Source organism: Salvelinus fontinalis, chromosome 30 (assembly GCF_029448725.1).
Source record: "Salvelinus fontinalis isolate EN_2023a chromosome 30, ASM2944872v1, whole genome shotgun sequence".
NCBI lineage: Eukaryota > Metazoa > Chordata > Actinopteri > Salmoniformes > Salmonidae > Salvelinus > Salvelinus fontinalis.
The window spans coordinates 38,134,482-38,145,530 of NC_074694.1; the positions used below are offsets into that span (position 1 = coordinate 38,134,482).

Below are 11,049 nucleotides of genomic sequence, written 5' to 3' on the forward strand. Positions count from 1 at the left end.
AATATGAGTGCAGACCAGGGAGGCAGACAGTTGTCTTTTTTTGGGGTGTATTTAAAGTCACTACCTATGGTCCCTCTGGAGACCTGTCGCACTACTCTCATTTAGTCACACGACTCTCATTGAGTCTCTCTCTCTCCTTACCCCACCTTCCATTTCCCAAAATTAAGCAAATATGGAGGTATGGTCAAACCACAACATCTCTAATTTGTCTTCTACTTGTTTATTTTCCATTTTTCCCTTGTCACATGTCGTGAATTACCATTGACTTTTCACTGACGTGATATCCTACGGAGGTTTGCGAGAAAGCACAAGGACAACACGTGATTAATAACCACTGACCATCCTTATCCGCTTGATGTTTATACAGCACATGATACATATGATACATTTACATACACAAACGCTCGTACGTCAATTCAAATGACAAACAACAACAACACCGGAGCTCGAAATGGAATGGACGGCACTCTCTGCTTGAAACAAAGTGCAGAGGAAAAGTGCAGAGTTCAGCGTTCACACATGGTTCTAGTTAGTGGTCCATGCAGTGGCCTCCCATTAAATCCAATGTGGTTTGGAGGAGACTTTCATATTTTTTTCTTCACAGTTTAAAAAGGTTCTCTAAAGCTTCTCTCACCCCAGGGAAGTTTACTTTGAGTCATTGTGTAGATTTGCATCGATAGATTTAGATAGGGTTCGTTGAGGTCAATGTATGTGGGAAGGATTTGGTTTTTCCTGCATGGATTCGTCTCAATGCACAATCCCACCCTGGGGATTATAGATATATAGATCTGCATGCATGATAGAGAGAGAGATGGGGGAGGGCATGGTTATGGTGCCTAGATGTCTGGCGTTTCAAGTTCACTGGGGGAGAAAGAAAATCCTGGTGTTTTGCTCGCTTTTCCATGGTTCAATCCAAGGGGTCATTAAACAGCGGAAAAAATTCACTAAGCATTTTTACACACATTTTAAATTCACTGAAAAGTTAAAACCAGACGACAAATCTCAGCTGTTGTACAGATCTTGAGAGATACCGATATGGCCATTGGCGTAGTTCTTATAAAAACTACAAACAAAACAACCAGAATTAACGATGTGCTATGTGCTATGTAATCTTCAGGTGAGAGGTATACACTGGTGCTATAAACAAGTGAAACCAAACAAGGCCTTTAGTTTGCAGCCTGTTAAACTGCTCCATCACAGCTGATTACAGCTGATCACAGCTGATGACAGTGTGTCCCAAGAGCCCGTTGACTTTGGCACCAGTTGAAAGCGCTGGCGTGATAACGCAAACTTATCTCCTGAGGGCAGGTGGCTAACTGTTGCCTTAATGTCAAGCTTTGCAGCTGCAGTACTGCAGTAATTACATAGCGGAGCATGACAGACATCATGCAGATGTTTTGGGGGACAAGTCATTTGGGTTGAACATTTAAAAAAATATAAGAATATAAGATGTCTTATGTAAAATAAAAATGCAACATTTCAAAATAGAAAACACATTTGTATCTCGTCTAATTTGGGCTTTGTAAAGAAAAACTACCTCCCACCGTTGACTGAAATACACAATATGAAACAACAATACTGATCATAAATATAACATGTACATGAGCTACAGCCTAAAGATATTGGTGGTGTGTTTCTCACACTTGCCTCTCCTTAAAGAGGATCTCGGCATATACGGTCCCTGTGCACGAGGCTTTGTTGTCCGGCAGAGGCTTAACCAGCTCCAGCTCTGCATAAGTCAGGCTTTCCTCTGCAATCTTCGGCTGCAAGGGACAAGGAGAGAAGGAAGCGTGTGAAGACCAGACTCGTGAATTGAGTTATTCATGTTGCGTCCGTTACAATATGATTCTGGACAAAATGACCTTGGGATAGTAGTCACATACACATACAAATAAAATAATATCAGTAAAACAACTTGAAGGAATGTTAGATTTCTGGACAGCCCTCTACATAAATAATGTACCTGTTGCCTAACACCTTGTACGTAAGAATCAGGAAACTTACTAAGACCACTTTCCTCGGCTGCGCCTTTAAAAGTTTGGGTTTTCGGATTTTGTCTGCAATGGGTGCTGTGGAGGAATGAAGTGATCATTATGCAGAGAGGGAACACATTGTCTGTGTAACAAGAAACATGTCCCCCCCCCCCCCCCCCCCCCCCAAACCAAAACCCAGAACCACAAGTGTCCCCGTCCACAATGTTTACATGCCTCTCCTGTCATTGATTAGTGATGATTTGGAAGCAGACATCAAAGCAGAGTTGAACACACATACAATGCTTTAAGTATAGGCATTCAGACTACTACGACACGACCTGAACTCCTTGTGAGACAGACGAATCGCGTGAAAACTGCCAAACCTATTCATCTCAAGGGTGAACCAACATATTATCATCAGGACCAAATGCTACTTAGAATCTGCTGTCTTGCATAATAAGTTGACCATAAACAGTGCACTATTTCTGGAAACAGACTGAGAATTTGCTTCGCTCTTTGGCCAGTTTCTCTATGCCAGCACATACAGTACAGTCTAGTGTAGAACCATATATAGACTCAAAAAGGTACAGCGTGATGGTAGCAAGTAGAAGCAATATCAGGAATCTAATATCAGAGAATCAGACACAGTGTTAAGTATACTCCTCTATGATGGTCACTTTAACCCCGTTCCCTCCCCCAGGCCACATACCCAACGGTGGGTATGAAGACAGCCTTCTACGTTTCTAAGAAAACATCCCGGTGTGTAAATATGGTACAAATGTGATGGATGTGATGTGCCAGAGAGGCTGTCTGTTTACCTTTAGCTGGTATCTCTGGTGGTATCTCGGACTGCTCTTTGCTACGTTTCCTCCTGTACCTCCTCTGCTTTTTGGGCAGGGCAGGAGACACACTGACTAGACTGGTCACCGTCTCCCCTGAACTGCAGACAGCAGACAGGGATGTTTATAGCAGAATTAGGTCAGATACGATTCTGTGTGTCGGCTACCATAGTATCCACAGTAAAGCTCACATTGTATTTGGATTGTAAAGAAGCCTACCTGTTCTGAGGGCTCTTGACCAAATGGTAGCTGTCTATAAGACAATGAGACGAAACGTTGGCGCACGATGGGGAAAAACATCCTGCCATTGTCAGCAAAAACAGAGTTCATCTTGCCTTGTCCATTCACTTTAAATGATCTGTTAATGTGGCCCAGACGACTTATTTCACGGTGTGTTTACTTACCTTTTAACCTCTTCCTCTGTACATATTGGCAGGTCACCACCACGGTGAACATACACATGCACACCAGTCCCACAGAGCAGAGCAGCGCAGCGCACAGGTACATGTCTGGAACACACAACACCACAAAAACCAACCAGAGGAGTCATCCTTCAAGTCAGAAGACGTGCCACCCTGAAGACCCATGTTTCCGTTGTTTTGACGTACCCTTTAAAATATCCATGTCCACCCATTTAGGCATGCTTAAATGGGCGGACATGGACATTGTGGTTGTGCTATTTCAGTACAAGGACAATGCAGAGCACCAGAGTCGTGTACTTACCTTCAAACAGACTCCACAGACTCTCCTTGGCCTTGGTCACTGGTCGGACATGCACTGGAAGGAAACAAGGGAACGTCCATAGTAATCAGTGTGGCTACCGTTCCACCTGATTATACAGTGTACACAGTTTAGAAACCTCTAATTGCAGGTGGGTTGGCGTAGGATGACCGTATCGATGTTGTCCTCTCCTCCAGATTCACTTCCTGAATCACTGGCTCGTGGTAGCTAACACCCACCAAGCCATCCTGAAATACCCCAAACCGCAAGCAGCTGACGACAGCCAGGCTAGCCTCTCTCACCCACAGCAGCCATACTTAGCTTAGCTAGCCGCCAGAGCTAGAGGGCTGAAGCCCGGCTGAGTGTCTGCCTGTCCAGAGGGCTTACCCCTAGAGCATTTACCTCAGCGCTAAACCACCAGCACTTGCTTTAGACTGGGCCAACCATACGTATGTCCCACATTCAACTATTTGGAAACATTAGTCTGACATAGATGAGAGGAGGAGACTTGGGCCTCTGGATTTTCTCTAGTTGTGTTCGCCAAGTATGTACAGCACTTGCTGTAAATATAGGTCACAAACTCTTTCCCACCTTCCTGTATCATTCCAGGTAAAGCCACTCTTGGTCGTGCGTTTTTTGTTGTTCAAAGATTAAGCGTACAGTGTTGTGGCGCAGAAGACTTCTTTGCCGTGAATCAGACATTGTGACTTGAATAGGACACGATGTACTGTGCCAGACGGCCAGCTGCACATGCTGGAATAATAGAAAGCTGCAGCACTGCATGCAGCCGAAGAAGGGTCTTTAAAAATGTCATCCATTTATGGCTCTTTTTGAACGGCATTGGAAACATTCGACCAAATTCACTCGCTGTTCAATTGATTCCATTCACATGTGCTCCCCCTTTCTTTTTGATAAGAGGTCTCTCGTATATATCCTCACTTTGACCAGCACAGAGCAACGCATATCGAGTGAATAGCATCCCTAAGACAGATCTGTATTCGGTTTAATAAGGGATGAATACTGTCTTCCGCAATCAATGGACACATTCAATGGGTCACGTTGGGCTACTTCAGGCTATTAACGAAACTTAGAGAAGAAAAAAAAGAATAAGTGAATACTAGTACGTAGTGATAATCCATACAATCGTCACGACAAACGCCTTCAAAGCGTCCTTCGCTTTCACGTCCTCTTTCTTCACTTCTCTTTGCCCCTCTGTTCATCACCCTCTTTCTCACTGCGAGGCCTGTGAAAAAGTCGTGGTGGCCTCATTCTCGGAGCTCTGTTTGTACACTTGCCCATATTAAACCCTGACCACGGAGGACCCAGAGTAATAGAGTACCCTGATGCTCCTGCACTTCAACACAAACCACATCTGTTTTCACCACATACATTTTTAAAAAGGCACAACATCTCCCAGCACACGTTGTCCAAATATCTCAGGGTTTTATAGGGGTTTACACCAGAAAGAGGCCAACTTCATGCTGTTTTCAGTTTGCTTTCCCTAAACCATCAAACCCTATGGCTTTTTGGGTTGTATACCATAGCCTACCATATTCCTGGATTTTTGGGCAGAGTAGGATGTATGGCGTAAGACCAAAGGAATTGAGGCAGGTATTGAGCCAACGTGAAATCAACATCAATGTGCTAGCTTAGCAGTATTAGCTTCCTCCCTCTCTGAGTACATCTCGGGGTAAACTGACCTACCCCACCTAAAACCTGCGTCCCTCTGCCTCGCCAACACACGTGACTGTCTGCTTGACAATATACAAACCTGTTGAGCTATAGAAAAGGATCCAATTCGATAGCACCATTGGCGACATTTCAAACTAGCTGTGGAGTGAGGTTATGTTCTTGTTCTTGTTCTTGCATGTTCTTATCTCGCTTACGTACTCACTACTACACAGTTGTCTATTCAACCAACCCCCTCGACACCATAGACGCTCTGACTGACGTTGGGGAGCCTCATACTACAACTATCTCTTGTTCTATCGCTCTCGAATTCACTCACTTCCTGCCACGATCGTATGCGTGGACAATACTTAGGGGAGGGAAACTCCTGGCGGTAGCCAAAGACAGTATCTGTTTGGTGGTGATGGTGCCGGTGTTCCCTTCACTCCGGTGTTGCTCTAGTCTGTCTGCTCCGGCTCAGACTTGGCAATAACAGACAGTCAAATGTCACAGCCGGCACAAATGATTCCATGGAAAACGGAAAAAGCGGTTCAGTCTGAATTTACTCAAAGCACTGTAGTAATTGCTTAGAAAGTGAAATTGCATCTGCCTCGCTACTGTACATGCTGCTTAGATTCCTTTCGCAGAATGTTACGTGCATCGAACTGGCAGAACTGAAGGGCAGACGTTGGCTTCAGAGATGAAAATATACTCCATCTTCTCGTTCCAGCATAACGAAGCCCTGCAACCACTAGCTGCCATGTCATGTATTGCTATGAAATATTGCTTCTTCTCAAGCTTGTTCAAAACCATTGAACTCCCTTCCACAATAAAATAAAAACAGGACCTTTCATTACACACGACACAATCTCCTCCTTCTCAAGACTGATGAATCCTAAATTAGGTCAGTTGTCTGTTACTGCACACAGTGCTACACCTGAATTCATAGTTACCTCTAAGCTCGGTGGCGGCCGTGCAGTTCGTTGACGCCTTCCATCGGCTCTGGTGCCTCTTGAACTCCTGCACGCGGCATATGTAGAGTCCTCGGTCCGCCGCTGAGACGTTCATAATGAGCAGGTCGAAAATCTTCCCCTGCTTGACCACTGTCAGTTTCAGCTTAGGCCAGGGGAAGCTCTTTGTATAGTTCCCATAGAACCTGGCCTTTCTCATGTTGACCTTGGCGATGAGGAGCTCTTCGTCGCTGGAAGAATGCTCGGGCCGGAAGGTCCATTTGACCACGGGCAGGCTGCTGGAGCGTCGTCTCTGGGACACCTGGCAGGTCAGGGTGACGTTCTCGCCCTCCTGGGCCAACGTGAAGGGGGACGGGGTGATGGTGGCATTGATGGCCTGGCACACTTCTGAAAGATATAGCACACGCATAAAGAATATGTATAAAGATATAGATATGACATCAATACCCTTAGTAATAACAAAACCCTGCGGGTGAGTCATCTGAAAGTGGTGTTTGGCTTAAGTGCAAGCATATGTCCATTTTAAGAGGAAGAAATATTACTTTATGGCCTCATTTATTCCATGACAAAAGCAACATCTGTTTTTTTCAACCTAGAGTCATTTCATAATCCTAATTTTCCACTAGCAGTAAGCACATTTCTGTGACACTCAAAGCCATGGAAACACTATATAAAAAGTCAACTATTCCTTGCTAGACGAAAATGATCTTTTGCTAGATATATTTATTTAGCGAGAGTATTTAAGCTGCATCTTATGAAAGAGTCACCCAAACTCACAATAAATGGGTCAAAAGCAAACTACAAACCTTGCAATGTTAATTTTCAACAAAAATAAGGGAAACCACCAATTTCTCAGTTTACAGTTCTTTTTCATCATTGCACAAAAAATAAAGACTATATTACACTTGTAATTGTCCTGTCATAACAACTTATTATTTCACTGCCCACTGTTCATTTCCTGATTCAAACGCATGTCATGTAGAATGTTTTTTCCAGAACACTCACTCGTTTAATAAAAAGTCGACTAGCCAAATGTTTCTCCAATATTTTTATGACGTTACCGTAGTGAGCTCTCTCTCTCGCTCTCTCTCTCGCTCTCTCTCTCTCTCTCTCTCTCTCTCTCTCTCTCTCTCTCTCTCTCTCTCTCTCTCTCTCTCTCTCTCTCTCTCTCTCTCTCTCTCTCAAACCATTTCAAAGCATTGCCAAATTTCATATCATGACATACTGACTTCAAAACACAATTTTCCTCTTTAGCCCAGTCACCTAAATAGTAAAATAAAGTTGCTTACCGGCAATGAACACTCTAGTAAGGAGAAGTATGACCACTGAAGAGATCTTCATTTTCCAGACCAGCAGGCTCCAGAAAAAACAGTTCAATGTTTCCCAAAGAACAGAGCCTCAGCTCAGGATTTCTCTTCCCTTTTTTGTTATTTTTTTTAACGCCATTTGTGTGTAATATGAAACTGTTTCTGCTTGGACCCACCCCCCTCGCCCCTCCCTCTTTCACACACCCCACTTTACTCCTCTGCTTAGCAGAGTGTGGGAAATGGAATTTCCTGTGCAGGAGGAAGGAAGGAGGGAGTGTGTTGGGTGCTTTACTTTTGACGCCGACGTATCACACTTCCAGCTGTGGACTACAGCAGAGCAGACTACTCTGATCAGTTTGACACACACACACACACACACGCACACGCGCACGCTCACGCACGCACGCACGCACGCACACACACACACGCACACGCACACGCACACGCACACGCACACGCACACGCACACGCACACACACACACACACACACACACACACACACACAGAGACACACAGGCACACACAGGCACACACAGACAATGAAGGAGGACAGGGCAGCGCTGTCTCTGTCTCTGTCTCTGTCTGTGTAACTGGAGCCCACAGAGAATCTTTGTGCAGGACTTTGTGAGGGCAGCTCTGTTTTGGAACATAGTCGACTCCTCTCTTAGGGAAAGGCTTTATAGACACACAAGAGTTTTGTTCCAACGTTCACACACTCACCCTTCTTTAGACAAAACAGGACTGCGTTCATACATTCACCATAATCCTTTCTATATTTGGACTTATATTCTATCCATGCTTGGATTGCTATTTCTTCATCCATCTCTTAGGCTTTAGTTGCAAACATCTTGGTTGTGAGTTTGATAGAAAATGCTGAGCGAGGCAGCATCCCCAGAAACTTTGCAAAAGTCTGAGAAGACACTATATAGAGCACTGTTACTGTATATTCACTGCCAACGCACGTCTATGAAGGATACTTATAAATGCATCTGGCGTTTGTGTAGTATTCTCTGTTACATGTACACTCTCTCTATTTTCACTAGGGGTGGGGGGGGGGGGGGGGGGGGTTATAATTCTTACAGTGGTTTCAGGCTCTCAGCAATTAAGTGTTCAAGTGTTCCTATAAATCTAAGTCTATGTCTGTTCAACGGAAGGCAGTTAGGTCTGAGACTGACGTGGTTGCAGGGTAATTCAAGTAAACAGGCATGTTAACAAGATCCTTCTTGCACTCAGATGTGAGAGATGCACGGGGGGGGGGGGGGGGGGGGGGGGGGGATTTGGAGCGCAGAGAGGTGAGCTGTGGAGTGAGAGTTTAGGCAAGCTGCTTTGTTATGGAGTGAGCAATACTGCCCCTTGTGGGAAGTATATTGATAGACGTGTTGGCTGACGACATCCCGAAAATGTGTCTGGAAACCGTGCACCGTTATGATTCTGAACGGTCAGATAGCTAGCGGGAATGACAGGAAGCTGCCACGTGAGGAATCGTAGGGTGCTCGCTTAACCTCATTCTATCTTGTTATTGATATCATGTCTTCTTTTGATGACTAATTTCATGTCAATGTTAATACGGATACAATTCGCTAGCTAACCCAACTATTGTAACAATGTATTTGAGAGACAACAAGTGCTCATTGGGCAAATGTATTTATGTTTTCAATAAAAGATTTGAAGAAATAGAAGATTTGGAAGTTGCGCACAGAGAAGCGTGAAGTGAAGACCCCGGAGCTGCTTCTGGGGGATCCATTCCACTCTGCTCACGCCAACCCACTATCCCTAACCTCTGACCCCTGACACTGGATGTACTCATTGGTCCTGTCTATAGGCCAAGGTCAAATCCATATGTGGCTAAGAAGGTAGAGTACCAGGTCACATAAATGCTACCAAGTGTTTAGTAACAGTGCACATACTGGAAATAGTGAAGGTACTTGCATACATATTGTAAACGCTGCTGCAAGTTTGGCATAATGTTCTGGAATAAGGGAATAACCATGGAAACCCAGTGCCATAATCCCAGTCATTATTAGATAGAATGTCGTGGCCCCGCCCACCTTGGGGGAAACAACCTGTGGTTAGCTTGGTTACCCGATTGGCTCACAGCAAAAACTTGACCTTTTTCAAACGCAATGGTACTTCTTGTCAGTTTGTTTTAGTCAATTCCAAAACAAAATGTAAGAAAAGTACAACATATACAGTATGAAGATGACTTTTCAACATTGCCTGCTCCCGAGTGTTCTCGCTACTTAGAAAACCGTACTAGAGTAGGGCTTCCCTAATGCCTCTTCAACCTGCCAGAAACGAGCTGGACTAATGACCCCACCAAGTGGCCAGAAGTCTCATATACCCCAACATCTACTCCTACCTGATATATCCAGGCCTTATATAATTGTAGGCAGTGGCTGGGGAACAGATCTTTTCGATTTCAGTCGTTTTTCATGATGGCGCTAGCTACCGAGTGAGTGCAAGCTAGCTAGCCAGCCAAGACCAACACCTCAAATGTACTATACAGCTACAAGTAGTGAGTGAAATAACAAACGGACTATACTAAACAAGTAAAACGTCTTATCTGGGATTAAATGTTTTCTGCACAGACGTGTACTTGGACACCAAGTCCCACAATTTAGCCTGAAGCTAGGCTTTATTTCCCTACTTGGGAGCATTGCGAACCGTAGATCGGGATTTTTTAAAACCTGGTTTGATGTAAATTGTGTAACACAGCAGCTTTTCGGCATAGTTTTACATTTCTGTATATAACAGAAAATCTATGAAGTAGTTGGCTCTTTTTCAATGGGGTAGATGGTTTGTTTCCCCCAATTTGTGGTCTTGGTCAAGGGAATTTCTTCTTATGCCCTGAATATTGACTAGAGCAGGCCTGGGCAATTATTTTCCATGGAGGGCCACATTAGAATATATTTTTGCCATCGTGGGCCAGAATCATATTACAGGATTATACATCATGTGTATGACTGTGTTGTCAGATATATCTCCTGTAAATCATGTCCAGATATGCTACTTATTTTCATTTTTTAACATGCACAGAAATGAACCACATCCATGTTCTCCTTTTGGTAGGTATTTTCATTATTAAACATGCAGTGAACCACACGAGGGGAAAATTACACTGTGCATTCAGCACCACGGACAGAGCTCTTGTTAATAACAGGCATGCACAAGAACACAAGAAAGAGAGAGAGCTCAACATTACATTTAAACTACTCAATCATTGTGAGGAGTGAAGTCTCTGTTGGGCATTGACTAGAACAGTGAAGTCAGGTATAGTTTCTGACGTCGCTATGTGCAGGATTGCTGTGAGGTGAGTGTCAGTAAGAGATGATCTGTGCCTTGACTTGTTATATTTCATCACTGAACATGTCTGTTCACATACATAGGTTGACCCAAACAGTACAAACCTCTTCTGATCTTGGCTCCTAATCTTTGGAAAGTTTTGTTCATCGAGAGATGCATAGAACCTCGTCAGTGACATTGTTTTGAAAGATTGATAAGCTGTCACGCCCTGGCCTTAGTAGTCTTTGTTTTCTTTATTATTTTAGTTAGGTCAGGGTGTGACATGGG

At 44.1% G+C, this 11,049-nt stretch overlaps 1 protein-coding gene across 1 annotated transcript; it reads right to left on the reverse strand.

Annotated features, from left to right (window-relative positions):
* Positions 1 to 344: 344 nt before the first annotated feature.
* Positions 345 to 7,770, reverse strand: LOC129829184 (V-set and transmembrane domain-containing protein 4-like). Its single transcript, XM_055890792.1, has 8 exons — positions 7,461 to 7,770; positions 6,154 to 6,558; positions 3,536 to 3,589; positions 3,217 to 3,321; positions 3,032 to 3,065; positions 2,792 to 2,913; positions 2,005 to 2,069; positions 345 to 1,763 (listed from the first exon to the last, which is right to left on the reverse strand). The coding sequence occupies exons 1-8, from the start codon at positions 7,510 to 7,512 to the stop codon at positions 1,638 to 1,640; spliced, it is 963 nt and encodes a 320-aa protein (XP_055746767.1). The 5' UTR covers positions 7,513 to 7,770; the 3' UTR covers positions 345 to 1,637.
* Positions 7,771 to 11,049: the final 3,279 nt, after the last annotated feature.

What these genes read in the sequence shown, in the direction of transcription:
- LOC129829184 (XM_055890792.1), bottom strand. Translation starts at nt 7,512, where the DNA reads ATGAAGATCTCTTCAGTGGTCATACTTCTCCTTACTAGAGTGTTCATT. An exon ending in GGCCGCCACCGAGCTTAGAG is followed by an intron (nt 3,590 to 6,153) that starts GTAACTATGAAT and finishes GTTTCCTTCCAG; the next exon opens with TGCATGTCCGACCAGTGACC. An exon ending in AGCCGAGGAAAGTGGTCTTA is followed by an intron (nt 1,764 to 2,004) that starts GTAAGTTTCCTG and finishes TGTCCCTTGCAG; the next exon opens with CCGAAGATTGCAGAGGAAAG.